The sequence below is a fragment of the Propithecus coquereli genome, unplaced genomic scaffold (assembly GCF_000956105.1).
Source record: "Propithecus coquereli isolate 6110/MARCELLA unplaced genomic scaffold, Pcoq_1.0 Scaffold119, whole genome shotgun sequence".
Classification (NCBI taxonomy): Eukaryota; Metazoa; Chordata; class Mammalia; order Primates; family Indriidae; genus Propithecus; species Propithecus coquereli.
The window spans coordinates 904374-932348 of NW_012135969.1; the positions used below are offsets into that span (position 1 = coordinate 904374).

The 27975-nt window shown below is 59.9% G+C and overlaps 1 protein-coding gene across 1 annotated transcript; it reads left to right on the plus strand.

The window, feature by feature from the left end:
* On the plus strand, nt 1-26850 carry SCN4A (sodium channel, voltage gated, type IV alpha subunit). Its single transcript, XM_012660013.1, has 24 exons — nt 1-273; nt 357-475; nt 600-689; nt 991-1119; nt 1583-1674; nt 3349-3663; nt 4468-4531; nt 4772-4913; nt 5910-6119; nt 6684-6831; nt 8542-8780; nt 11019-11192; nt 12019-12375; nt 16448-16927; nt 18765-18900; nt 19509-19663; nt 20197-20370; nt 20964-21086; nt 22329-22607; nt 22871-22924; nt 23146-23283; nt 23784-23888; nt 24493-24763; nt 25587-26850. Exons 1-24 carry the CDS (start codon nt 1-3, stop codon nt 26807-26809), a joined length of 5490 nt encoding a protein of 1829 aa, XP_012515467.1. The 3' UTR covers nt 26810-26850.
* The last annotated feature ends 1125 nt before the right edge of the window (nt 26851-27975 follow it).

Below are 27975 nucleotides of genomic sequence, written 5' to 3' on the forward strand. Positions count from 1 at the left end.
ATGGCCAGGCCGTCTCTGGCAACCTTGGTGCCTCTGGGCCCCGAATGCCTGCGCCCCTTCACCCGGGAGTCCCTGGCAGCCATAGAACAGCGGGCAGCGGAGGAGGTGGCGCGGAAGGAGCGGAACAAGCAGATGGAGATTGAGGAGGCCGAACGGAAGCCGCGCAGCGACCTGGAGGCGGGCAAGAACCTGCCCCTTATCTATGGGGACCCCCCGCCAGAGGTCATTGGCATCCCCCTGGAGGACCTGGACCCCTACTACAGCGACAAGAAGGTCTGGGCCTGGGAGGGCTCCCTCTGTCTGTCGTCCGTCTGTCTGTCCGCCCCCAGGCCTCACGGGCTCTCTTCCTGCCTCAGACCTTCATCGTCCTCAACAAGGGCAAGGCCATCTTCCGCTTCTCTGCCACGCCTGCCCTCTACCTGCTGAGCCCCTTCAGCCCCGTCAGGCGCGGTGCCATCAAGGTGCTCATCCACTCATATCCTGCCCGAGTGGGGAGACGCGGGGGTGAGGGGTGTTCAGGCCGGGGTGCTCTGGGCCAGGGGGCCCTCCGCCCGCCTCCCCTTCCCAGCTGCTTCCTCACTTTCCTTGACGCCGCCCACGCTGTTCAGCATGTTCATCATGATCACCATCCTGACCAACTGTGTGTTCATGACCATGAGTGACCCGCCTCCCTGGTCCAAGGACGTGGAGTAAGTCTCCCCCTGCACAAGCCCCCAGCCCTGGGACACGGCCCGTCTCAGGTGTCTGCACCTCTGAAGATGCTCAGAGTGACGCTGCTCGTGTCTTCCAGGGAGAGGCGCACTGGCACTGTGGCCCTCGGCAACCCTTTAAGCCCCCAGGGCAGTGCACACTATCACTCTCGCCAGTGTCCTCAGCCCCCCGGGGGGCATATTTCAGTTCTGTGGCCCTCCCTTCTGGGAAGTCTGTCATTGCCCCACACACCCCTGCCCAGGTGACATGCCCGGCCCTGGCTGGCCCTCTCCCCGCCAGGTACACCTTCACGGGGATCTACACCTTTGAGTCCCTCATCAAGATGCTGGCCCGAGGCTTCTGCATCGATGACTTCACATTCCTCCGGGACCCCTGGAACTGGCTGGACTTCAGCGTCATCATGATGGCGTGAGCAGGGGCCCACATCCTGAGGCTGGGGGCGGTGAGGGGAGGGGGCCAAGCCTCAAAGAGGTCAGCAGACTGGGCTGACCCTTGCAGAGGGGCGGACTGCAGGGGCCATCGGTCAGTTGTGCAGATAATGTGCTATGAAATTCTAGGAGCCACCACTCCCAGAGTCTGGCTTGGAAGCTGTCCTGATGTCCCCTCCACATACCACGATGACCGAGTGAGGGCCCTGACCCATGGGGCGAGCTGGGCTATCCTTGCCACCCCCATTACCCAGCGGCAAAACTCCCGCACTGTCCTTCCCAACTCTTGGTCCCCAGTAGGAACCTCAGGGGTGTCCGGCCTGCCCCCAACCCCTCCACGGTACCCCGGTTCCTTGGGAGTCCTCATCCCAGGCCTGGAGAGGCCCTGACTTCTGCCCCACCCACCCCTGGCTCTGACAACGTCCCCATCCCAACCCCTGCAGGTACCTGACAGAGTTTGTGGACTTGGGCAACATCTCAGCCCTGAGGACCTTCCGGGTGCTGCGGGCCCTGAAAACCATCACGGTCATCCCAGGTACTGGGGAGGCGCAGGGACCCTCTGCCTGAGCCAACAGGCCTCCCGCCATGCCCAGGCCTGGAACCTGACACTCCAGTTCCAGGAGCCTGACCCAGGGTCACAACACTCCTGGGCTGGTGTTTGCGTAGGACCCACAGCAAAGCCTGGACACAGGGGCCTGCATGGCCAGAGGGCAGAAGGGGCCCAGGCAGGAGGAGGGGCATCTAGGAGACAGCAGAAGACCAAAGGTGGCTGAGGGCACGGGCTCTGCAGCCAGACTGCCTGGGTTCAGTTCTCACCTCCACCGATTCCTAACTTAGACCGTGGGCAAGTGGCTAACCCTGTATGTGCCTCGATCTCCTTATCGGTAAAACGTGGATAATAATAGTCGCACTCATTGGGTTGTTTTAAAGATTAAACGTCTTAACATCCACAAGGCGCTCACGGTCCCTGGCCCGTGGCGTGTGATGTCTGAAATAAGCAAACCGAGCAGAGCAGAGAGGGACACAAGGGGACTCAGTGAGGGAAGTGTCAGCCCTGAGAGCTCCATGAGGAGCACCCCACACACCCAATGGGCAGGGCCAGGGCAGTCCCACAGTGATGCATTGGAAAGCAGGACATCAGTAGAATTTGGATCATTCGGATCCTTGGAAAAGCACATAGGGACACTGGAGATGGCTCGTGAAAGGAGAGAAAGGTGGCGTGAAAGTCACGCAGCCCGGGCTCTGGACAGAGGGGAAATTGTTAAACCGGAATTCGAGAAAGCACCTGAGTCGTCTTCTAGCCCAGAGCCCCTGAATGCAGCCGGGGAAGGGGAGGCCGAGAGGGGAAGTGCTTACCGAAGGCCACACTGCGTGGTGACCCCCCAGTCAAGGGCAGTCCCCCTTCCCCTGTGCCAGGCCGCCGACATCCCAGGAGGGTTGTTATGAGGAGGCTGCTGAGCGTTTGTCTCCTGTGTCAGGATAAGAAGAGGAAATTAACTTACATTGAAGCGAGAGGTGCTACGATTAGTCTCAAGGAGGAAGTGTTATAATAGCTCTTCTACAGAAGCCACCCCAGAATTCTGTCAGTATTGTTTATGCCTCTGTCTGTCCAGAGAATGTAATGGTTCAAGGTCAGTCTAGAGCTTCTCAGAGCAAACCTTGCTGTTCCTCGGGTGTTGCTAGGCATTATAAGGAAAAGGGTTCTGTGGTCAAATATGGTAAGGAAATGTAGTATTAATGTTTTTTTTCATTTCTGCAGGACTTTTCAGAGCCTTTGATAGGATAATCCACATAATGACTCTCCAAGAGCAGGATGTAGATCACAGCTTTTTCCGAACATTATCGATTCCTCTTTTCTAAGGGCACAGCTTGGATTCCTGTTCTGTAGAACACGCTTTGGGAGTGCTAACCTAGCAACATTTATTAAGCTCCATTGTATGCCTTTGTGTTGCTCTGTAGGCCAGGCAACAGCTGGTAGAGTCTTTGTAGTCCATTCTGCTGGTGGCCGAGGTCCTGTGGCAGTTGGAAGGCTCCAGATTGAGGCTGTGGTCAGAGAAGGGGGGGTAATTTCAGAAGGCTTCGGGGAAGCAGGTGCCTAGTAAGCCGAGCCTTAGAGATGGAGGAGGCAGCGGTTTGGTGGTGGGGGTCAAGGTGTCCATTGTCACCCTGCCCATGCCTCTGCCCACACTCGTACGCTGTCTGTGACCAGGGCTGAAGACGATCGTGGGGGCCCTGATCCAGTCGGTGAAAAAGCTGTCGGATGTGATGATCCTCACTGTCTTCTGCCTGAGTGTCTTTGCCCTGGTCGGGCTGCAGCTCTTCATGGGGAACCTGCGGCAGAAGTGTGTGCGCTGGCCACCGCCCTTCAACGACACCAACACCACGTGGTACGGCAACGACACATGGTACGGCAATGACACGTGGTACAGCAACGACACGTGGTACGGCAACGACACGTGGTACGGCAACGACAGCTGGGCCAGCAACTACACCTTTGACTGGGACGCCTACATCAGCGACGAAGGTCAGAATGGAGGGTGGGCCAGCGAGGGGGCCTGTCCCGGCCCCTAGAGCAGCCCCTGCCTCAGCTTTTATGACACACATAGTCTGCCAAGGACCTGAGCTGAAATCCAGCACTTACCAGCCTGTGTAACCTCTGATAGGGCCCTCGATCTCCCAGGCCCTCAGAATCCTCACCTATAAAATTGAGATGATACCTTCCTCCAAGGGACAGTGTGACGACACATGCCGGATTGCTTTAAAAATCCTTAAACTCTCACTAAACAAAGCGACAGTCTGCAGTCCCTCTTCCCTGCCCTGTGCAGCCCTGTCCTCCATCACGCTGTGGGCTCGCGGCCTGGCAGGACCACACGTGTTCACACTCCCGTCCTTCACAGGCACGCACGCACATTCTCACACTGCCACTGTCGGTCTACATAGTGCCTTCTTCCCAATTAGGAAAAGGTCCCCCTTCTTCACCCTGGCACCTGGATTCTAGCCCTGCTCACCCCCTCAGCCAGCGTCCTGTGCAAGTGCACAGCAGCCCCATGCACACACTCACACGTCCCTCTGGCTCTGTCCGTGCCCCTGCTGTGTCCCGACTTTACACCCACACTAGGCACTGCGCTGACACAGCTTACAGCTGGGCTCCCTGCGGTGTCCCCACCCAGAGACCTTGGAACTTGGGGCTGTCCTCAGGGAGGGGGAAGGGGCACCCAGAGGACATCCATTTGGTGTATGTGGAGCACACAGACTTGTCCCCAGGTATGCAGTGGGTGTAGGTGCTCACAGCGTGACTTGCCTCCTTTGTGGCCTCTGACTCCCAAAGGGAACTTCTATTTCCTGGAGGGCTCCAACGATGCCCTGCTCTGTGGGAACAGCAGTGACGCTGGGTGAGTGACGCTAGAGGGCAGGATAGAGGTGCCCCAGGGGTCTTGGATGATGGGGGATGACTAGGGACAAGGCCCTGGGGTGGACGGGAGTGTGAGCAACATCTATGGGCATGGATGGAATCCTTTTCTGTTTGGGGGACACAGGCAGGACTGAGGGATGTTTTTCCCTTGGGGTCCCCCATCTGTCCCTAGCTGGAGCTCTCCCCACCCCCTAAAGCCAGTCCCCCATCCTATCCCTAGGCACTGCCCGGAGGGTTATGAGTGCATCAAGGCTGGGCGGAATCCCAACTATGGCTACACCAGCTACGACACCTTCAGCTGGGCCTTCCTGGCTCTCTTCCGCCTCATGACACAGGACTATTGGGAGAACCTCTTCCAGCTGGTACAGCTGCCCCCCCTGCCCCTCAGCCCTCCAGCCACTGCTCTTCCATCCACATAGCCTCCTCAGGGCCTGATGGGGCCTCCCCCAGGATGGCCAAGGCCCCAGCTGGGCCATCTCCTCACCTCCACCCTTCCTGGCTCTCTTCCGCCTCATGACACAGGACTATTGGGAGAACCTCTTCCAGCTGGTACAGCTGCCCCCCGCTGCCCCTCAGCCCTCCAGCCACTGCTCTTCCATCCGCATAGCCTCCTCAGGGCCTGATGGGGCCTCCCCCAGGATGGCCAAGGCCCCAGCTGGGCCATCTCCTCCATGAGACCCTCTCAGTGTCCCTACAGGTGCCTGGAGCCTCCTGACACCGGCGTCTGCCCAGAGCCCAGCCATGGCTGTACTTCTTTCCCCACTTTTGCTTTAAGAGCTGAGCTCTGGGCCTGGTGCACGCTCGGGCCCAGGAACCCCTGGGCCTCTCGGTAACCAGTAGGGCAGCTTAGAGATTCAGTTCTGCCCGTTCACAGCCATTTAACTCCTACTATTTGCGGGGCAGGAGTCTGGAGCGATAGTGCCTTCTGATCCCTGGTCACGTTTCTAACATTGATGCTGTTAATAACAATAATAATAACAACAATAATCATAGCTACTATTTGTTCAGCTCTTACTCGGTGCCAGGCGCTGTGGCAAAGCTAGGATTCAGGCTGTCCCCAGACCCATGTTCACCAGTTTTCCATCCTGGCTCTCTGACCTTGGATCCCTGACTGGGCTCCTCCGGGCTCTTTGACCAGGAGACCAGGAATGTCTGGGTCCCAAGTACATAGTTTGAGGTTCCCCAGAATGCAGCTTAGCCTGCCTAGGATGGCCACAGCCAGCCTCAGAGACCTGCAAGTCCCCAGGCTCTGAGGGAGGCTCTCTGCTTACCCGTCTGGGCAATGGGCGTGTGGAGGGGGCGGTGGGAGAAAGGGGGCAGGTGCCATGGGGTCCCTCTTCTTCTCCCCCCACGCCCAGACCCTTCGAGCAGCCGGCAAGACCTACATGATCTTCTTCGTGGTCATCATTTTCCTGGGCTCCTTCTACCTCATCAATCTGATCTTGGCCGTGGTGGCCATGGCCTACGCCGAGCAGAATGAGGCCACCCTGGCTGAGGATCAGGAGAAAGAGGAGGAGTTTCAGCAGATGCTCGAGAAATTCAAAAGGCACCAGGAGGAGCTGGAGAAGGTCTGGACTCTGGGGGAGGAGGCCGAGGACCCAGGGCTCTCCCTGCCCTCAGCCTGGGCTGCTTGGCCACCAGCATCTCCCGGGCAGGCTGAGGGTGACGGAAGGCATGGGGCATTGCTGGTATGGTGGCACCCGGGCAGGAGAAAGAGTATTTCCCTCCTCTGTGCCTCAGTTTCCCCATCTATAACAAGGAATCTGGAGTAGTTAAACCTGAGGTACCTTCCAGCTCAAATACTACTGGTTTCGTGATTCCTTCTGGGCAACACGTGGGTCCACACGGAGAGAGACGCAGGTCCTGCGTAGGCCTCCGGGGGCGGCTGCTCATTCTCTCATGAAGGGCATCAGAGTTGAGGGTCTTCAGGGCTGAGGGTCCTCAGTCACTTTGGTCCCTACCCTGTCACCACCACCACCACCAAAGTTGGCCCCTTCCCCACCTGCACTAGGTTTGACACAGGCCAAGAAGAGGGGGTGCCACCCTGCAGGACTCGGGAGGGGGGTCTGAAAGTCAGTCCATCCGCTGGCTCAGAGCGGGACTTCGTGCCCATCCCCCTCGCTGGTCTACAGGCCAAGGCCGCCCAGGCTCTGGAAGGTGGGGAGGCAGATGGGGACCCAGCCCAAGGCTGCAATGGCAGCCTGGACACATCGCCCGGGGAGAAGGGAGCCCCGAGGCCAAGCGGCAGCGCAGACAGCGCCATCTCGGACGCTATGGAAGGTGAGCGCCCTGCACCGCTGTGCCCACGCCGGCCCTGAGGGAAGGGTGAGACCTGGCTGCGCCCAGCTTCAGGACAGTAACTTTATATTGGCATAGAAGAAATGGCTGCGATAAATATAGTTCTGCCTTAACCTGGCCGGCCCGCTTCTAGCTGCGAGGCCAGGCCACTGTGGGAACTGGTGCTTCCGGGAGGGCCTTGGGGGCTGCCAAGGCGGTGGGGAGGGACAGGCTAACAATACCAGCCAGGAGGCCTGGCGTTCCGGAAACTGGACATCCTGCTCCTCGAGTGTTCCTCTGGGTAAAAGTTACAGGTCAGAGGTCAAACTGCTCAGGTAGAGTCACAGACTCCCCCAGTCCCCAGGCCACCCCCAAGTTTCAGGAGAAGGGTAAGGATGCTTAGTGAGGGCAGTGTGGGTGGGTGGCAGGCTGGGAGCCTATGCTGGAAAGACACGGATGGAGGATGGATGTGTGCATGGATGGGGGAGGAGGACAAGAAGGGGAGGGACAGAGAAGCGCAGGAAAGACAGACCAGGGAGGGAGGGAGGGGGAAGAAAGGAGCTCCGACCCAGAGAAGAGATCTTGCTCCCTCCCCAGGCCGCTTGCCATGTGCCAGGGAGCTGGGGTCCTGCAGGACTGTGCAGCCCTCTAGAGGGCACCATGTCACCTGACTCTATGACAGGCATCCAGGTGTCTGACCAGAGAGTGCCCCAGGGAGTGCTGGGCAGGGCTGGCCGAGGCGGCCTCCAAAGTCGGCCATTGCTGCGACCATTGCTAGAAGTTTCGGGCCTCAGACGCTGCTTGGGGCACCTGCCGCAGCCTTTGAGAGAGGTTCAGTGTGCTGATTGCTGATGGGGCTGGGGGTCAGCTGCCCCAGCCCGGGGGCAAACCCAGGGTCCCCGTGGGGCTGCCACCCGCCCCAGTCCCTCTTCTCCACCTTTGAAACGGGAGGCGCTAACAGTATCTGCCTCATAACCTCGAGTGATGAGTAAATGAGGTCACTCTGGGCCAAAGGCTCTCCTGCAGGCCACGGAGGCCAGGTGGAGAAGCTTCATCCCACGGTCCTTGCAGAGCCCCCATGGCTTTCGGGTGGCAAGAACAGAGGGTGTTTCCAGAAGGCTACTCTGGTGGCAGAGGATGGACTGACTGGGGACGGTTTGGCTGGCATTCTGGCAGTCGAGTGGGAGAGCCCTCAGGGGAATCTCAGACTGCGCTCCAGTGGCACCGGCCAGCAGCATGTGGCACTGGGACCCAAGCCCCTGCAGCGGCCCCCGCCTCTCCCTGGGGAGTCTGGGACCCAGCCAGACATCAGGGCATCTCACCTGCCAGGCTCCCTGCCCTGGTGGCTGGTAGGGGTTGGGAGTCCAGCCCAGCTCACTGAGTGGCAAGGCTTTGGGGTGGGGGTGGGGTGCCAAGTAGGCGGGGCTTGGGAAAAGGTTCTCTGAGCAGGTCAAGGAGTGGGGCTTTAGGGGTAGGGCTTTGAGGAAGTGTGGCTTCAAGGGGTGGGGTGTGTGGCAGGGTTTAGGGGTGGGCCTTGAGGTGATGCACTGAGAGGCAGAGGAGCTTGGAATGGGCCTGGCTGGGGGTTGCAGTGTTGAGATGTGGAGCGCGCTAGGGGGCAGGGCTTGGAAGGTGGGACCAAAGATCCGGGCAGAGCAGGAGGCACATGAGGAGAGAATCTTCATCAGGCACCTGTTACAACCCCACTCCCAGAGCTGGAAGAGGCCCACCAGAAGTGCCCACCATGGTGGTACAAATGCGCCCACAAAGTGCTCATATGGAACTGTTGCGTTCCATGGGTGAAGTTCAAGAACATCATCCACCTGATCGTCATGGACCCCTTCGTGGACCTGGGCATCACCATCTGCATCGTGCTCAACACCCTCTTCATGGCCATGGAACATTACCCCATGACGGAGCAGTTTGACAACGTGCTCACCGTGGGCAACCTGGTAGGGAGGGGACAAGGGGAGACAGGATGGGAGAGGGGAGACAGGATGGGAGAGGGGAGACAGGATGGGAGAGGGGAGACAGGATGGGAGAGGGGCGGCAGGGCAGTGGACTGTGTGGAAATGTGGGGCGCTATTGGGGGCCATATGTGGGCAGCTGGGCTTATTTTCCCAGCATATGGGGGCATGAGTTGATGTACAGGGAGATACAGGGGGTGATCTAGGGCTGTGGTTCCCCACCCCTGGGCCGAACGCTGATACCAATCTGCGCCCTGTTAGGAACCAGGCCACACAGCAAGACATGAGTGGTGAGCGAGCAAAGCTTCATCTATATTTACAGCCGCTCCCCATCGCTCACGTCACTGCCTGAGCTCTGCCTCCTGTCACATCAGCAGCCGCATTAGATTCTCACAGGAGCATGAACCCTACTGTAAACCGCGCGTGTGAGGGATGTAGGTTGTGGCTTCTTATGAGAATCCAATGCCTGATGATCTGAGGCGGAGCTGAGGCGGTGATGCTAGCACTGGGGAGCGGCTGCAAACACAGATTATCATTAGCAGAGAGGTTTGACTGTATAACAAATGGAATACGCCTGAATCCTCCTGAAACCACCCTCCCTGCCATCTGTGGAAAAATTGTCTTCCGTAAAACTGGTCCCTGGTGACAAAAAGGTTGGGGACTGCTGATCTAGGGCCTGTAGAATTTTGGCTTCAGGGTATTTGGGGGCAGGGAGAGTGGGGTGAGGTGCTGGGCTTCTTAGGATCAGGGCTTCTGGGCATCTGGGGTCCAGACCATGCCCTGGGGGTGGGGTGGGGAGTGGGGGTGCGGAGATGTGGGTCAGGGGCTGGCTGACAAGTCTCTCCACTTCTGGAGGTTGTCATGGGCCTGAAAGGAACCAAGGGACCTGGCAGTGGGGCATACGGCCATGTGCACCCGACCAAGGAGGCCCTAGGGAATAGTCCCCACCTCTCGCCCGTTTCTCCAGCTTGCTGGTGAGCAAGCAGGCTCCCTTGTCGTGCTCTTTCCTGCTCCGCTATTGTTGACACACGCTGATCCACCCGCTTATCCCGGCCCATTAGGAGCATTATCACCTCGTTGCCAGCCCCAGTGGAGCCTGACAAAGGGAAAAAGCCGCCTCCTCCTCCAGCCCTGCCCCGCCCTTCCCAATTCCCCTTGCAGTTTTTCCTGGATGGCAAATGGGCAGATGCTAGGGGAGGGGAGCCCAGGGAGAGTAAGATGTAGGGCTTCGGGCAGGACCAAGCCTGGGTAGGTGGCACTAGAATCAGACCCTGGACTCCCCAGCCTTCAAGCAGGCACGTCCATCCCTTAGAGGTGCCCAAGGCAGCCGTGGCCAGGCCAGGCCGAGGGGCGAGGGCGTGCTCTGGACTCGTGGCACAGCTGCTGGGGTGTGCGTGATAGGCCGGGCCTGCCTGCCTGCCCACCCCCTGCCCACACTGTGCTGCTGTCTGGGCACCTGCTATGGCCAGGGACAGCTTCTGGGAGGGGCTCAGCATGTGCCCGGGCAGGCTGTGGACCCAGGCAGCTGGTGCCCGGCAGGAGGAGGGTGGTACCCAGGGAGCTTTCAGGGACTACGCAACCCTCAGGCCCCTGTGTCCAAGGTTGGCAGGAGGCAGCTCTTGCCTTTTCATTGGTTTTGCCCTTTTTGGCCCCTGCCCTAGACATTTGAGTCCACCAGCATCTGCTGGGTCCTGGGCTGGCCCCAGTGGAGACACTGTAGGGCAGAGAGGCTAGAGGCTGAACTGAGCCCCCGAGGCCTGGGCTTGAGACGAGTCTCATTCTCATGCGGGTGGCATGACTGAGAGCCAGCTGCTAACCTCGCTGAGCCTCAGTTTCTCGTCTGTGCAACCAGCACGATAGTCCTTCCCAATGTCATAGAGACTGGGACACCAATGAGATCACGGTGTGACCCACAGAGCGCTCCAGATGTTGAATACTATGGTTGAGTCGAGGCTCCAAGAAGTTAAGTGACTTGCTCACAGTCACAAGGCCGGGAGTGGATGGGAACAGGTCTCTGGGACATACACACTCTGCCTATGGCTTGCACGTTGACCCTGTCCCCCCCTCACGTACACACACGCAGGCCATGGGGCCCACTACCTGCCCCTTTCAGGGCTCTGCCCCCCTCCCCTTGGCCCCCACAGCCTCTGCCAGGAGGTGGGAGTTGGGTGGGAGACTCCCGAGGCCCTGGGCTCTGTGACAGGGACCCCACCCCACCTGCAGGTCTTCACGGGCATCTTCACAGCAGAGATGGTGCTGAAGCTGATCGCCATGGACCCCTACGAGTATTTCCAGCAGGGCTGGAACGTCTTCGACAGCATCATCGTCACCCTCAGCCTGGTGGAGCTGGGCCTGGCCAACGTGCAGGGGCTGTCCGTGCTCCGCTCCTTCCGTCTGGTACTTGGGCCGCTGGGGCCTGGGGCTGAGAAGGGGGTGGGCTGAGGACAGTAAGGAGGTAGGAGAAGGAACCCTGGAAGCCAGAGGGCTGGAAATGAGACCCCTCTGTCCTGTGCATGTCACTTGACCTCTCAGAACCTTTCTTAGCTGTAAAAGAGGGAGAAAGGGAGCCCTCCCTCCTTGTTCCAGGGCTGCCGGGAGACCAGACAGGCCCAGGACCCGACACTGGCTCTGAGTCCTTAATTAATGACCTTGGGCAACAGTGGGGCAGGGACTCCAGGCCCCTAGTGCAGACCTAGAAACTGAGGCTCTGGAAGCTCATTAGGCATGGGATTGGGACTTCGGAATTAGTGTCTTTCCACCACCCCATAAGGAGCATTTTTATTATTTTTTAAATTTTATCATGAGACCTTTTGCACAGGCACAAAGGTACAGAGAAAGAACAATGAGCCTCCATGTACCTATCACCCAGTGCCAACAGCTATCAGTGTTCTACAATTCTTGTTTCATCCGTTCCCCCAATTTTTATTGGGGGCCAGTGTGTTAAAGCAAATCCCAACATACAATTTCACCCGTAAATACTTTAGTCTGTATATCGAACAGATAAGGCGTTTTTTTTTCTTTTTAATACATGAAGAGCACAAGGTAGTAGGTTACGACTATGCCCATTTAACAGAGAGGCAAACTGAGGCCTCAGATCGCTCAAGGTGGGTGGGTTTGAGCTATGAGCAAACTGTTCTTTCTCCTATGGCCGGGGCTGCCTTGGATTGGGCCAGTGGTTCCCAGGCCTCATTCGCCCCTGCCCTCCTCTGACCCCACCCCACAGCTGCGGGTCTTCAAGCTGGCCAAGTCGTGGCCGACGCTGAACATGCTCATCAAGATCATTGGCAACTCGGTGGGGGCGCTGGGCAACCTGACGCTGGTGCTGGCCATCATCGTGTTCATCTTCGCCGTGGTGGGCATGCAGCTGTTCGGCAAGAGCTACAAGGAGTGCGTGTGCAAGATCGCCTCGGACTGCAGCCTGCCGCGCTGGCACATGCACGATTTCTTCCACTCCTTCCTCATCGTCTTCCGCATCCTGTGTGGGGAGTGGATCGAGACCATGTGGGACTGCATGGAGGTGGCCGGCCAGCCCATGTGCCTCACCGTCTTCCTCATGGTCATGGTCATCGGCAACCTGGTGGTGAGTGAGACCGCCCTCGCCCAGGAAGGGTGCGAGACACACCCGTTCCTTTACTTCCTCGGCTTTGGGCCGTCCGAGGGCCTTTCCCCTGGAAGGCTGAACTGTGTGAAATCGCTGATATTTCACTATTTCTACCTCCCCTGCCTCTCCTCCCCAAAATGGCAGTGGCATGTGGTTTAACAAAGTGGTTCTCAAATTTTTACTTGCTTAAGAATCACCCGGGAGTTTCTGGAACCACAGACTCCTGCCCCCACCCCCAGAGAATCAGATTCAGCAGTGCTGGGCTGGGGCCTGGAATCCGCATTTCCGACAAACTTGAAGGGGCTGGTGCTGGCCCAGGGCCCAGGCTGTGAGCAGGGCTGCGGAAACCTGGTGTTTCAGGAAATGAACACGGTAACAAGTCAAACAGACACGTTCCAACCCCAGCTCCTTCGCCACTGTCTGCGTGACCTTGAACCAATTGCTGCTCTCGGGCTGGGCTGAGTTCTCAGTCACTCAGAAAAAAATACTACCTCATGGGGTCGCTGGGGAGATTGAGCACCGCGGTGTGCGGAAAGGCACCGCGTGAGTGGGACCAGGACCCCTGTGCCTCCCGGCCTCCCCCGTCCTCATAACCTCCTCTGCTCTGGGCTGTGGGTCCAGGCTCTGAAATGGAGTCAGGGGCAGCCGTTGGGAGAATGCAGGGATGGCGTAAACTGCATCCCCCCTGCCGCTTTCTGTGGCTCAGGGCTTGGCGTGCAGGGCTGGTGCAGAGCTGGTACACAGGGGAGGGCCAGGGGCATGGGGCCATGGCCAGCCCACCAGCATTTCTGTGGCGAGGGCCTGTGGAAGCGTCCCTCCTCACCCTGCTGACCCCGATTCCTCCCCTTCATGCTATGCCAGCTGTCCCCTGTGGTGGCCGGCGCTGCCCCAGGCAACAGGGGGTGGGAAGACGCCCGTCCCCACGTTCCGAAAAGGCCTGTGGAATCCTTGAGCTGCCAGCTCAGCGCTTCTCAGATATCGCTGAGCTCCTGCCGGGGGCAGGGGCGGCTGGGGGAGGGGGTGTCACCTTGGCTGGAGGAGGACACCGGGGGACAGCTAGAGAGGAGAACCCAGGCCTGCTGTCCCTGAGAGGAAGGTCTTAGGGAGCAGGAGGAGAGGGAAGAAGGTGCCTGGGCCCAACTTTGGGCAGGATAGGGGCGGAGGGTAGCAGGCCTTCAGCAGCAGTGTGTGGATGTGTATTTAAGGGCCGGAGGTGACCGAGTCTGCGGGCGGGTTTCTATCTCTGTGTGTAGAAACTCAAAAATGTTTCAGGCTGCCCACCTTGCCACTTACTGACTGGGAAACCTCGAGCAAGTTATTTGCTCTTCGGGCCTTGGTTTTCTCATCTGGAAAATGGGGATGATGATGGTGAGGACGTGCTTCACCGGGTGGGCGTAAGGATTGCGCGACACGCGTCCAGTGCTTAGCAAAGCGCTTGGCTCACGCGGCCGGGGGAGTTCAGATGTTCCAAGCACGCGGGAGGGGCGGTGGCGGTTGAGGTCCCAGCCATCGGCGTAACGCTCCTGTACTGGTGTTGGCCTCCTGCCATGTGCCAGCCCTTGTGCAAAGGGCTTTAGGAGCATTGTCCCCAATCCTCTCAACCACCCTGTGTCATCTCCACACTCTCGGAGAGGCCCTGCCCAGAACCACACAGCTGGTGAGAACTAAGCCAGGACTAGAACCCGGGTCTGCACAACTCCAATAACAATGACATCACTAATAACGGTATTGGAACAATGATGGAATAATGATGTCAACACCAGCAACAACGATGATGACAGCTGGCATTTATTTAGCATCTACCTAGCATTCTGAGCACTTTCCACGTGTTTGTTCACTCCACGATCACATGTGCTGTTTTATCTGTTTTATAGATGAGGAAGTAGAGGCTCAGGGAGGTGAATTGGTAACATTTGCAGGATTTGAGCCCCAGCAATCTGGGCCCAGAGTCTGGAACCGCTGCTCGGCACTGCCTCTGTGTGGGTGTCACCCCCCATTGCTCGCACCCCCCACTGACACCCGTTTCCAGCCCAGCTCTGTGGCTCTCCCAGTTTGCTCAGAGGGAGTGGGGTGGCCCAGGGAGGTGGCACCGTCAGCTCCTTGGGCATTGTCCCTTCCCCCACGCAGGCCTCAGAGAAGCAGGTGTCTGCCAGAGGGCACCAGGGCACCCTGCCAGGGAGTGTGGGGACCTGTGTGCCCTATGCCCATGGCACTTGGTCACTTCCTCTGGGTTACTGTGAAGAAGAAGAGGAAGTGACTAGGGCATAAGTAACCCACTGCACAGAGCCCCCGGGGAGCGTGATGGTGGCCCCCTCCCCTCCCCCACCCTCCCCCTGGCCTGAGGCGGCTATTTCTGTCTTAGGCAGGAGCCGTGTGCAAACCCTGCTGACCCAGAGAGCAGCTAATTCCCATCTCAGATGTGTTTCTGGCAACTGGATGCCTCCTCCCAAGAGAGGGAAAGACCAATACATTTTGGTGGAGGGCAAAGGCAGAGAAGTCGCTAGGGGACACGGCAGGGCGGGGAGTGGAAAGCCCCCCACACCAGCTCATTCTCTCAAAGAGGGTTTTAATATAGTTTTTAAAGATATTATGTTAACATAATTAACATAGCATAGTGAAGTTGGTGACTAGAAGAACTTGGAGGACGCTGGTGACAGCCAGCGGGAGACACATGGGGGAGATGGCCGAAGGTGGCAGGCCCACAGGTGCAGGCTGCCCTACCCCTGCATGTCCCCTCACACCCCTATCCCTGCCCAGGTCCCCGGAGTAAGAACCTCGCTATGTCTCTGGGTGACAGGAGCCAGGACCCACCCCCACCACAGACAGGCTTCACGTCCACCTTCCCCGCACTGCCCAGGGACAGGTGGACTGGTGGAAGGGAAGGCCACCACTGTGAACCTCCAGGGCTGCCATTCACATTGTAGTCTAAGTGAATGATGCCCTCAAAAGTTATGCAGTGACTAGAAGCCTGGGTTCTAGTCCTGGCCATGCTGTGTGTCCTAGGGCAAGTCACTCCAGCCCTCTGGGACACAGTTTCCTCATCTATAAAATGCTGAGCTGGCCTTGAAGTTAATCACGCTCTTGCCTACACCTTGTACATCTTTCTGTTCCTGTGCACATAGTAACCCCCAACGCGTGAGGACTGCCTCCTGTGTGCTCTGCCTGTGTGGATCAGTTTGTCCTCACAACCACGTGAGGAGTGCTAGAATCATCCCTGTTTTACAGATGAGGAAACTGAGGCACAGAGCAATGGAGCACATTGCCTCAGGACACACAGCTAGTAAACTGGTGTTCAGCCAGGTAGCACGGTTTCAAAACCTGTGCACCCCAGTCTCTGCTGCCACCCACACCCACAGTATTGTACGTGTCTCATCAACTGTCTCTCCTGGGCTGCGAGCCCCCTGAGGCCACTCACACGGTGACAGGCTCAGTAAAGACCTGTCTGCTGGAAAATAAGGGGCGGGGGGGACCAGGGGAGAAGAATGGTGGCTTCTTAGTCCCCTTTCAGTAGGGATGTGGGAAGAGAACCAGGAGTAGGTGGGGAAGGGAACCCCCAAGGAGAGAAAATGGGGTGAATAGAAGTAGGTCAAGTGCCCCTTCCAGGGCAACAGGGGACAGGTATCTGAGCACAGGGTCTGTTAAAAGTCTCACTTAACAGATGAGGAAAAGAAGGCTCAAAAGATAAAGTTCTCAGTAAGTACCAGAAGCCTGAGACTCGAGTCTTTTCTCTGCATCCTCTGGAAGTGGAGGTAAAGGACGGAGCCACGGAAAGAGCCCCTGTCCCCCAGTGCGCCTCCCCAAGCCCTGCCTCTGCCATGGGCAGCAGAGTCCTCTCATGTGCCCAAGCCTCAGTTTCCACATCTGCAGAGTGGGTGATAATAACTGTCCTCACCTCCACAAGTAGTTGTGAGCCTTCCATTAGGCAGCGTTCCTTTGAACACCCAGCGTGTGGTGGTTCCAATCTATAGCCCCAAGGACCCTCGTGCCGGCTGAAGGGGGCACCGTCAGGGTCCCAGAGGCTGAAGCGAGGCTCCCTGGGCCCTGCCCCCAGGTCCTGAACCTGTTCCTGGCTCTGCTGCTGAGCTCCTTCAGCGCCGACAGCCTGGCGGCCTCGGACGAGGACGGCGAGATGAACAACCTGCAGATCGCCATCGGGCGCATCAAGTGGGGCATCGGCTTCGCCAAGGCCTTCCTGCTGGGGCTGCTGCACGGCAAGCTCCTGAGCCCCAGGGACATAATGCTCAGCCTCGGGAAGCCTGGGGCTGCCGAGGAGGCCGGAGAGGCTGCGGAGAGCGCCCCCGAGGACGAGAAGAAGGAGCCGCCGCCCGAGGAGGACCTGAGGAAGGACAATCACATCCTGAACCACGTGGGCCTGCTGGACGGCCCCCCCTCCAGCATCGAGCTGGACCACCTCAACTTCATCAACAACCCCTACCTGACCATACAGGTGCCTATTGCCTCTGAGGAATCCGACCTGGAGATGCCCACGGAGGAGGAAACTGACACTTTCTCGGAGCCTGAGGACAGCAAGGTGAGCCAGGGCCGGGGCTCACATGGGCCTGGCTTTAAATTCTTGTGTGACCTTGAGCAAGTCACAAATCCTCTCCAAGCCTCAGTTTCTCCATCTGTAAAATGGGAGTGATGCCCCATGCATTGCTGTGTTACATGAGATGTAGTGTGTGAAGCACACAGCAAGCGCTGCTTAAATGTCGGCCGTCATTACGGTTATTAGCCTGGTTATTATGATTGGCCCTGCCCATCTTGATACTCTGGTCCGCTCCCCTCACTCCTGTCCCCAAACCACACTTGGGCCACTCTCACCAGCAGGTGGCACCCTTGGACAGGGTGCTTTTACCTGGGGCTCCTCAGCTCCAGGACTGGGACCCAGAGGCCTCCCTTAAATCCCCCCGCTGGGCGTGAAGTCCCTGGGGAGTCCTTGCATGCCGTTATCAGCTATTTCTGCCTTGACCCCATGGGGCTGCTCCCCACCTCCCAGTGTGGGCTCAGGTGCCAGGCCCGTGTGGGGGACTCTGAGGAGAGGAGCTGGGGGCCAACGGGAGTTGGGGACAAGGAGAGCAGAGAGCAGCGGGACAGCGTCCAGGCAGGAGCCCATGTGGGGGCTGCTGCTGTGTTCAGACGCCCCTCCCCACCTCTGCCCCTCTCCTGGTGTAGAAGGGACTGGAACGCAGTGGCGGTCACCCCCAGCAGCTGGGGCTGAGGCTGGGACCCTGCCTGGGCCTCCAGGGGTGCCGACTCTGCGGCCCCATCACCGCCGCCCAGCTCTGGGCCTGGCTAGGCACCGGAGCCTGATGAACTTTGCCCTGAAGGCTCTTGACTCCTTATTCCCCCCAAATATGTGGCACACTGACTTACCAGGGGGCCCGGTGCCTGCCGAGCTATAAATACCATGGAAATGTGGCACCGACCTCGACCTCGGTATGAGACACGGGTGGGGGAGGGCTAGAGAGCACCCGGGTCCAGGGCTGTGCCAGGGCAGGGACCTGGGCCGTCTTTTGAGGGAGGCAGGCGTGGCGCTAGGGGGGGATTGAGGGAGTTGGGGTGCACATTTGGTGCAAGCAGCTCAGTGGATGCCCTGGCTGACCTAATGCTCTGTGCCTCGGTTTCCCTTTCTGTCAACTGACAACAAAGACACCCTGGTTTTCTGGTCACCACTCTGGATATGGAGCTCCCCCTGCAAGCTGCCCCTCCATCTTTCTCTTCAGGGCCACCCTCCCCTGACGGCCACCACGCAGGGGTCCCCTTGCAGAGTAGAGGCTGGAGCCAGGAAACCGGCCTGGAACTGCCCCAGGAGGGGTGGGAGGAAGCCTGGCCTGGCCAGAGCACCGGCCTCCCCCACCCGCCCCCACTCTGATCGGGTTCCCTTGGCGCCGGACCCGGGCTTTGGCAGGGGAAAATTTTCCACCCTTTCTGGATTCCTCCGCCAAACGGACCCTGGGAGTAGGAAGGCTCAGACCCTGGGGGCACCACTGCCATCCTCTGTGGGCTGTGGCAGCCCCAGTTCCATCCCAGCCCCTTTTGTACCCCTGCCCCCAAAAGCACCCCAGGCCTCTGATGCCTCTGCTGGCGCCCTTCCCGCCTCCCTCGCAGCCTCCTCCCCCACCCACGGCCCTCACATGCCCCTTCCCAGGCCTCAGCCCTGCCCACTCCAAACGTAAGTGCCATGAGGGCCGGACAGACGCTGCCTTGGTCCTGGGGCTCCTCTGCATGGAACACGGTGCCAGCTCGATAATCCTGGGCTGAGTGAATGAATGAGTGAATGAACACATTTGCTACATGCCCTCTTCCTCCTTTGCCTTCTGGTCTCCCATCCTGCCCCACCTGGTCACCTGACCCTGTGGTCCCCGCAGAAGCCACTGCAGCCCCTCTACGATGGCAACTCCTCCGTCTGCAGCACGGCCGACTACAAGCCCCCCGAGGAGGACCCTGAGGAGCAGGCCGAGGAGAACCCTGAGGGGGAGGACCCCGAGGAGTGCTTCACTGAGGGTGAGGGCACCCCCACCTGCCCAGCAGCCCCAGCCAGGGGCCAGGCCAGAGGGGACAGTGCAAAGCATGCAGGCCTTCTTCCCCTGATGCTGCCCTGCCCTGCTCGGGCCACGAGCCTGCGCCCTTAGTGCAGGCCTGGCTCTCAGTAAACGCTCAGGAGTGCAAGTGTCAGCTCTTGGGACGCCTCTCCTCCTCCTCCTCCTCCCCCTCCCCTCTCTTCCTCCTCTTCCCCCTCTTTCTTCTTGTCAGGGAGAGACGCCTGCCCATCCCTTCAGTAGACAGCCCTGGAGAAACACCGTTGTTGTCCAAAGGGCCTGGGCTGTACAGAGTGAAGCTGCCTGGGCGAGGTGGGGGGTGGGCACAGCTGAGAGCAGCAGTGCCTGGGCTGGTGGCCTGAGCCCCTGTCTTTGGAAGGCCTTTCCTCTACGTGCCCATCCATTGACATGTTGGGGGAGTGGCCTGTGGAGGGAGGAGGTGGAAGCCCTGGGTCTGGGGACAGCAAGGTGGGGGCTGTAGAGGGGCATCCCGGGAGCTGCAGGACACGCTGACCGTGTACCCCGAGGCAACCCCCGGCCCATGACGTGGTGCCGCCCCCCGCCCTCCCGCAGCCTGTGTGCAGCGCTACCCCTGCCTCTACGTGGACATCTCCCAGGGCCGCGGGAAGAAGTGGTGGACCCTGCGCAGGGCCTGCTTCAAGATTGTTGAGCACAACTGGTTCGAGACCTTCATCGTCTTCATGATCCTACTCAGCAGTGGGGCCCTGGTAGGCACCCCTGGGGGGACAGGACAGGGGCATGTGCCAGGCCCAAAGCAGGCCGTCCCGGGGGCCCCTTCCTCTCCACACAGGGAGGGACCTGGCTGGGACACTCCCAGACCCTAAGAATCTTAAAGGAACTCACCTGAGCTTCCAGGATATGTTTCTTAACAGGACAGGTGGGCCTCCCTTGTTCTGTGGGCACTGGCTAGTGTGCATCCCTGGCTGATGGAGGCAGGAGGGCCCTGGGAATTGGGGCTAAGTGGGGGGCAGGACTGAAGATGTGGCGCTGTGACCCCCCAGGTAGATGACTGAGATTTGCTGCTATGAGGCCTGGGAAGGGGAGCTGGGGGGCTTCTCTCAGCCAGGAAACACACTCACCCTGTGATGGGCAGGGGAGTCTGGGAGATGCCCACAGCCTGCCCCCTGGGCTGGGGCCCCATGGCAGAGCCCTGGGAAGCAGGAGCGTCAGGCAGGGGAGGGGACGTGGCTGCTGCCCAGCCTGCCGGACCCCGGCCACCCGGTGGTGCTGGTGCCCCCAGGCCTTCGAGGACATCTACATCGAGCAGCGGCGCGTCATCCGCACCATCCTAGAGTACGCCGACAAGGTCTTCACCTACATCTTCATCCTGGAGATGCTGCTCAAGTGGGTGGCCTACGGCTTCAAGGTGTACTTCACCAACGCCTGGTGCTGGCTCGACTTCCTCATCGTGGACGTGAGTCTGCCCCAGCCCTGGCCCTGCAGCCAGATCCAGAGGCCGTCATTGTGGCCGAGGATCTCAGGAAGCCCAGGCCTGAGTGGCAGGTCCTGCCCAAGGCCACAGCAAGAGCCAGACCCCAGCCCAGCTTCTCAGACGCGCAGCTGCCCAGGGAGGGGACAGGGGCTGGGGAGACCTTCCTTTTTCCTACGGGACGGGGTGCCTTGGGACCAAGACGACGTATGGGAGGGTTACTTAGGCTGCCGGCCAGCAGGGGTGGGGGATGTTCACACCCTCCTTGGTGGGCTCACGGCCTGAGCCTACCTGCGAGGGAGGAGAGCATGTCCCTCCTGTTCTCCGTCACCCCCAGCTAACTGATGACTTCGCTGAGGAAGAGCCCAGGCTCCTGTGGGTGCGGGGTCAGGCCCCAGGGCTGCTCTTCCCACCAGATGCCAAACAGGGCCTCCTACCAGGAGGGGGTCTGAGGGAGACCACCAGGAGCCTGAGAGCAGGAGGATGCTTGCTGCAGGCCCAGACCTAGGGCTGCGTCCCTGGGCCTGGGGGAGGCCAGGGGCCCTGTGCCTACTGACCACCCCACCTTCCCTTTGCAGGTCTCCATCATCAGCCTGGTGGCCAACTGGCTGGGCTACTCAGAGCTGGGACCCATCAAATCCCTGCGGACGCTTCGGGCCCTGCGGCCCCTGAGGGCACTGTCCCGATTCGAGGGCATGAGGGTAGGTGCCGAGGGGACCTCTGGGGCGGGCTTGGGCTGGGGCAGCAGCCACAGGGCAGGGGAGCGGGTGCATGTCTGCACTCCATCCACCGCCTCCCACCCCCTGCCTGCCACACTCCCACCTCTGCCCTCAGCTCTCTCTGCACCGCAGGGGAGCAGCAGAGGCTGCGGCATCTCCTAAGAGGGCCCCACACCGGGAAGATGAGGAAGGAAGGCAGGAGTGTGTGGTGTTTAGGGGTGGTTTAGGGGTGGCTTTATGGGTGTCCCTCCCCACCCTCAGGCTGGCACCCCCCCAGGGCCCTGAAAATAAGCGAGTGGGAAGGTGCTTGCATCCTGGCTCTGAGCCTACCTGCCCCCCCACCTCAGCTTGGGGTCGTGCTCAGGGTCATGCACTTGTCAGTTTGGAGAAGGTCCCTTCAGGCCCTTGAGAGTGGAAGTGACAGGTAAACACAGGGCCTGGGCAAGACAAATGGGACTTCCCCAGAAGGGAGGTTTGCTGGAACAAGACCCACTCCCGAGGGACAAATCCCTGGGAACAAGCAGGTTGGCAGCAAGCTCTGCCCAGCAGCTCCCTCCTGTTCATGCCGGGGCCAGCCAGGTGCTGGGCCCTCTAACCCCCCAGAGCCAGGGACCCCTCCCCTGCCCATGGCCACACAGCTGGCTGGTGCCCCAGCCAGGAATAGAGCTCCCCTGGGCACCACCAGGCTGTGCCACCCACTGTCTGGAGTTCATGGACTGGCTCAGGTTCCCCAGACTGCAGTAGTGAGGTGGGCCTGTGTGACCAGGGCTGGGGGGACAGGGCTCTGGTCCTGGGGTCCTGCTGCTTTGAAGACCCCAGTGGCCTCTTTTGTGTGCCTTATCTGTCTCTGTGTCTCTGGTGCTGTGAGCTCATGAGCGGGGACGGGTCACGTGGGATGAATTTCCTATGGGGGCCGAGGAAAGAGTGTTTGTCTCCTGCCCGGTGACCCGTGACTGGGCTGCTTCCAGAGAAGCCCAGCGCCCCCACTCTGGGCCGATGGCTCCAGCCAAGCAGAGAGCCCTCCAGACTGCCAGGCCCACAGCTCCCCTCCCTCCACGCGCAGCCCGGCAAGGGCTTCTCCCCTCTGGGCCTAGCATGTTTGGCCCTCCTCCAGGAAGCCCTCCCTGCACGACAGTGCTCTGCCTGGCCCCCCGGGCAGGGTGGGGGTGGGGAGCCCTCCCTCCAAGGTGGGGAGAGGCTCTGGCAATGACCCCCCGCCCCCAGGTGGTGGTGAACGCCCTCCTGGGCGCCATCCCCTCCATCATGAACGTGCTGCTCGTCTGCCTCATCTTCTGGCTCATCTTCAGCATCATGGGCGTGAACTTGTTCGCCGGCAAGTTCTACTACTGCATGAACACCACCACCTCCGAGAGGTTCGACATCTCCGAGGTCAACAACAAGTCCGAGTGCGAGAGCCTCATGCACACGGGCCAGGTCCGCTGGCTCAACGTCAAGGTCAACTATGACAACGTGGGTCTGGGCTACCTCTCCCTCCTGCAGGTGGTGAGTGTGACCTGCTGCCCCTGCCGGGAACCGGGACAGAGGTGCCCACGGTCCCTCTCATGGTACCTGAGCCCCCTGTCACTCCTTGTCAGGGGAGCACCCACCCTGCTCCAATGCTGTGGGACCCTGAGGCAGTGTCTAGGCCTCTCTGATCTCTAGGGGAGACCCGCAGGGAGGACCAGGCTGGGCAGGGGAAGGAAACTCATGGATGATGGAAGCAGGGAGCAGCCCCCTCCCCTCACACCCCAACCACACTCTCTCAGGCCACGTTCAAGGGTTGGATGGACATCATGTATGCAGCCGTGGACTCGCGGGAGGTGAGTCAGGGTCGCCGAGATGTGGCTGGTGAGCGAGCCAGGACTCAGCCCAGAGAGAGACACCGAGGCACATCCTGCCCCTCCCTGCCCCGCCACGTAGCCTCCTCAGGGGTCCTGAGACCGGGCAGCCCTGGGGTGGCTGGGTCCCACCCCTGGTGCTTTGGGGAGTGGAGAGAAGCCAGTGTGTGCGCCCAGCCCCGCCTGTCCTGTGGCCCCTGCAGCAGGAGGAGCAGCCGCAGTATGAGGTGAACCTCTACATGTACCTCTACTTCGTCATCTTCATCATCTTCGGATCCTTCTTCACCCTCAACCTCTTCATTGGCGTCATCATTGACAACTTCAACCAGCAGAAGAAGAAGATGAGTACCCAGCTCCGCCCTCCCAGGCCTCCCCAGCCGGTCCCCTCCCGCTCCCCCGCCCACTCATTGCCATGTACGTTCACGAGCGCTGCCGGAGCACCTGCTGTGCCGTCGCTGGCCGTGTGGTTGGCGCAGCCAGCGCGGGTCCCCATCCCACTAGGGGACCTTGAACAAGTGACCTGGCCTCCCCGAACCTCGGTTTCCTTATCTATAAAATGAGGTTGACGCAGCCTACCTCATGGGTTATCCCAGGGACCTGCAAGACAGCGTTGGTCCCCTTCCTCTGTCCCCAACATCCTTCTCCTCCCACCTCTGGACGCTTAATCCCTCTCATCCCCTTCGTTCCTCCATCTCTGGTCCTTCCAGGTCCCCATCCCCCTTCCTACTGGGCCCCTGTGCAGGGGTGGGGGTTGCCTTAAGGGTGGTGCCTGAGGTAGGGGGTCCTGGAGGCAGAGAAGGGGGACCTACACCCCAACCTTATGGGCCGTATCCCACTATACTTTGGAGGGAAAGACATCTTCATGACAGAGGAACAGAAGAAATACTATAATGCCATGAAGAAGCTTGGCTCCAAGAAGCCGCAGAAGCCAATTCCCCGGCCCCAGGTACCCCCGTCTGGGCCCTCGTCCTGCGGCCTGTAGCAGGCTCCTGCCCGGGGGGACTAGTGGGGGTAAAACACAGCCTGACTTCTGCCCCCCAGGCTGTGTCCCTGGGTGAGGCTGGGTCCACCTGCAGGGAGGGACAGCTCTCTGTAGCAGAGGCACCATATGCACGAGCAACACCCGCCTGCCAAACTCCAGTGGCTGGTTTACCCCTCGCCCAGCCCTGCCCAGCCCCCCACTATACAGCCCCCTCCTCACCTGGGACCTCAGTGGCCTCTGGGGCAAGGGCCCCACGAGGGTGAGGAAGAGGATGTCCAGACACCCTCCCCAGTGAGCAAAGACTTTGGGAGAAGGGGGAGAGGTGACTGGGGAGACCTGGAAACAGGAAGGATCCCAGAGTGAGGAGGGACCCACAGAGCGACCTGTCCCAGACCCGCCAGTGGTCTGACAGGTCACCCTTCCTCCGCTGGCCGACTCCAGCACAAGCCCCAACACCTCCCCGCTCTCTCTCTCCTCTCTGTCATGCTGTCGTGCCATCCTGTCTCCTGCCTGCCCCCCGCCCGCCGTGTCCACACGTGTGCGTGCGGCACTCTCACCCGCGCTGCAGAACAAGATCCAGGGCATGGTGTATGACTTCGTGACGAAGCAGGTGTTCGACATCACCATCATGATCCTCATCTGCCTCAACATGGTCACCATGATGGTGGAGACAGACGACCAGAGCCAGCTCAAGGTGGACATCTTGTACAACATTAACATGGTCTTCATCATCGTCTTCACGGGCGAGTGTGTGCTCAAGATGTTCGCCCTGCGGCAGTACTACTTCACCGTCGGCTGGAACATCTTCGACTTCGTGGTTGTCATCTTGTCCATCGTGGGTGAGCAGAGCTGGGCTGGGGCCCCCGGGGCAGCACCAAGATGAGTCACTCAGGACAGCCCGTCTTTGTGCACACACACACTCGCACAAACACGCGTGTGTACGCGTGTGCCTGCCATTCACGCCTCACGCACAAAATCACACAGGGCGTGCTCACTGGCAGCTTGTCCCCTGCGCACACACACGAGTGCACCTCCAGAAACACACCTGACCAGCAGATGCACACTCAGGTACCCATGTACTGAGTGAAAAACGTAAGGAGATGGTTCCGGTATCTGCACACACGGGAGGAGGGCATGGTCATGTGTGTGACCGTGTTAGCGACGAGCTGCCATTTACTGAGTACCTGCTCTGTGCCTGACACTGTGCTGTGCACGTCACAGGCGTTATCTCATTCATTCATAACAATGCCATGAGGCTGGTGCTGTTATCGCCCCCATTTTACAGATGAGGACACTGAGTCACCAACAAGTTAAATGACATGCCCAGAGTTACGTGGTGGCTCTGTCTCTCTCTCTCTCTCTAATGTACACAAACACCCCCGCAAAACGTCTACAAACAGCCTTAGGAAGGGCCCTTACCCTCACCCCATTGACTGGGCGGGTCCTGTTCCCAGCTACTCAGGGCATAGATGTGGCCCCAGCCCCAGGACCCCTGGGAGAGCCCAGCCCAGCCCATCTGGTCATTGGGCTGTGCTCTGGGGGCTGAGCTTCTGCCACCCCTTCCTGGGGCAGAGCACAGCAGGCTGGGCCCCAGCCCCACCGCCCCTACACCGTGGGCAGCCCCCACCTGAGGGCAGCGTCCTCATTAGCTCTTCCCCACAGGCCTCGCGCTCTCCGACCTGATCCAGAAATACTTCGTGTCACCCACGCTGTTCCGTGTGATCCGCCTGGCGCGGATCGGGCGCGTCCTGCGGCTGATCCGCGGGGCCAAGGGCATCCGGACGCTGCTGTTTGCCCTCATGATGTCGCTGCCTGCCCTCTTCAACATCGGCCTCCTCCTCTTCCTGGTCATGTTCATCTACTCCATCTTCGGCATGTCCAACTTCGCCTACGTCAAGAAGGAGTCCGGCATCGATGACATGTTCAACTTTGAGACCTTCGGCAACAGCATCATCTGCCTCTTCGAGATCACCACATCCGCCGGCTGGGACGGGCTGCTCAACCCCATCCTCAACAGCGGGCCCCCCGACTGCGACCCCACCCTGGAGAACCCAGGCACCAGCGTCAAGGGTGACTGCGGCAACCCCTCCATTGGCATCTGCTTCTTCTGCAGCTACATCATCATCTCCTTCCTCATCGTGGTCAACATGTACATTGCCATCATCCTGGAGAACTTCAACGTGGCCACGGAGGAGAGCAGCGAGCCCCTGGGCGAGGACGACTTCGAGATGTTCTATGAGACGTGGGAGAAGTTCGACCCCGACGCAACCCAGTTCATCGCTTACAGCCTCCTCTCTGACTTCGTGGACACCCTGCAGGAGCCGCTGAGGATCGCCAAGCCCAACAAGATCAAGCTCATCACGCTGGACCTGCCCATGGTGCCAGGGGATAAGATCCACTGCCTGGACATCCTCTTCGCCCTGACCAAAGAGGTCCTGGGCGACTCTGGGGAAATGGACGCCCTCAAGCAGACCATGGAGGAGAAGTTCATGGCGGCCAACCCCTCCAAGGTCTCCTACGAGCCCATCACCACCACCCTGAAGAGGAAGCAGGAGGAGGTGTGCGCCATCAAGATCCAGAGGGCCTACCGCCGGCACCTGCTGCAGCGCTCTGTGAAGCAGGCGTCCTACATGTACCGCCACAGCCAGGACGGCAATGGCGACGGGGCCCCTGAGAAGGAGGGGCTGATCGCCAACGCCATGAACAAGATGTACGGCCGCGAGAACAGGAACAGCAGTGTGCACAGCGAGGGGGAGAAGGGCTCGGCGGGGGACGCTGTACCTGCCTTGGGGCTCACGCCGGTCAGCCCCTCAGACGCCACCCTGCCTCCCTCCCCACCACCAGGGCAGACGGTGCGCCCAGGGGTGAAGGAGTCTCTGGTCTAACAGGCAGCGTCAAGATGGCCAGCCGAGCCTTGGCACAGCCCCAAAGCTCCCCCAGGGTGCCCGCACGCTGCGTGAGGGAGTAGGGCTTTGAGTCCGAGACTGCATCAGGCTCCCTCGTGGGGGACAGGATTTGGCCACACTGGGGCCAAGGGAGATGGGGATGCGCTCAGGGGCTCCGGGCTGGGCCTGAGGCCTCTGCCTCCGTGATTTCACCTCAAGTTGCTCTTACCTCCTCACGGGCCTGTCGCCCCTGCCTTTGGCCTGGGGGAGGTCAGAACATCAGAATCTCTGCCCCCACTTGGGGAGGAGCTGGCCTGCGAGGGAGGGGTTGGCTGCCCTCCTGTCACCAGAGTCTTAAGGGCTACTGGCCTCTCCCCAGGAAGTGACTCAGGCCGCTCACCCCTAGCCCGAACAAAGATGTCTTAACCTCAGTGAGTGCAGACGCCTGACCCCAGGGCACTGCCACCCGACTCTGGGCCGCAGCTTCACCTGCCAGCTCAGGAATCCCCCAGAAAACGGAAATGTGACCAGTTTAGAAATCTCTCCACAAGCCTGCCTGGCCACTGGATTCTGATGCATCAGGCTGGGATTGTGACTCTAGAAACTTGCTCCCGGGGCCATGGCCAGGCCCACGGCTCCCCTGGCTGGCCCCTAGGGGAGGAGCAGAAGAAAAGATTCCACTTGGGAGTGTCCTTTTCTAGGAAGCAGGGATGGGTGGTACAGGCTGGGTCCTGCCAGCTGGATCACCGCACTTGGCCTGAGCACTGGGACCTGGGGTGGGGCCCGGGACCCTCGTGCTCAGGAAGGGATTCTCGTCCCTTCCCTCTCTCCCTCCTTCACTCCCCCACGAGCACCACCAGGGCTCCCTGTGGGCTCATCAAGCCTCAGAGATCTCTCCCTCCTCAGCTCTCCCCATACCCATCTCTTCCTCCCTCTTCATCCTCCTCACACCGCTCCTCCAAGTGACCCTGAGGTTGTCGTAGTTGAGCTCGCTCACGTTAGAGATTTCAGCGCTGGAGCATGCAGCAGGGAACGCTCACCTGGCTCAGGCTCAACCTTCCAACTTCCTGCTGCCTGGAAAGCATTAGCCGGGATGATCTGGGCGTGGCAGGGCCAGGCCCCTGCTGGCTCCCGAAGAACAGAGGCCCAGCTTGGAGGAGGGGGAA

Coding starts and splice junctions, on each gene's coding strand:
- SCN4A (XM_012660013.1), top strand. CDS start 1: ATGGCCAGGCCGTCTCTGGCAACCTTGGTGCCTCTGGGCCCCGAATGC. Junction 8,781..11,018: donor TGCTCACCGTGGGCAACCTG/GTAGGGAGGGGA, acceptor CCCCACCTGCAG/GTCTTCACGGGCATCTTCAC. Junction 18,901..19,508: donor CGAGGAGTGCTTCACTGAGG/GTGAGGGCACCC, acceptor GCCCTCCCGCAG/CCTGTGTGCAGCGCTACCCC.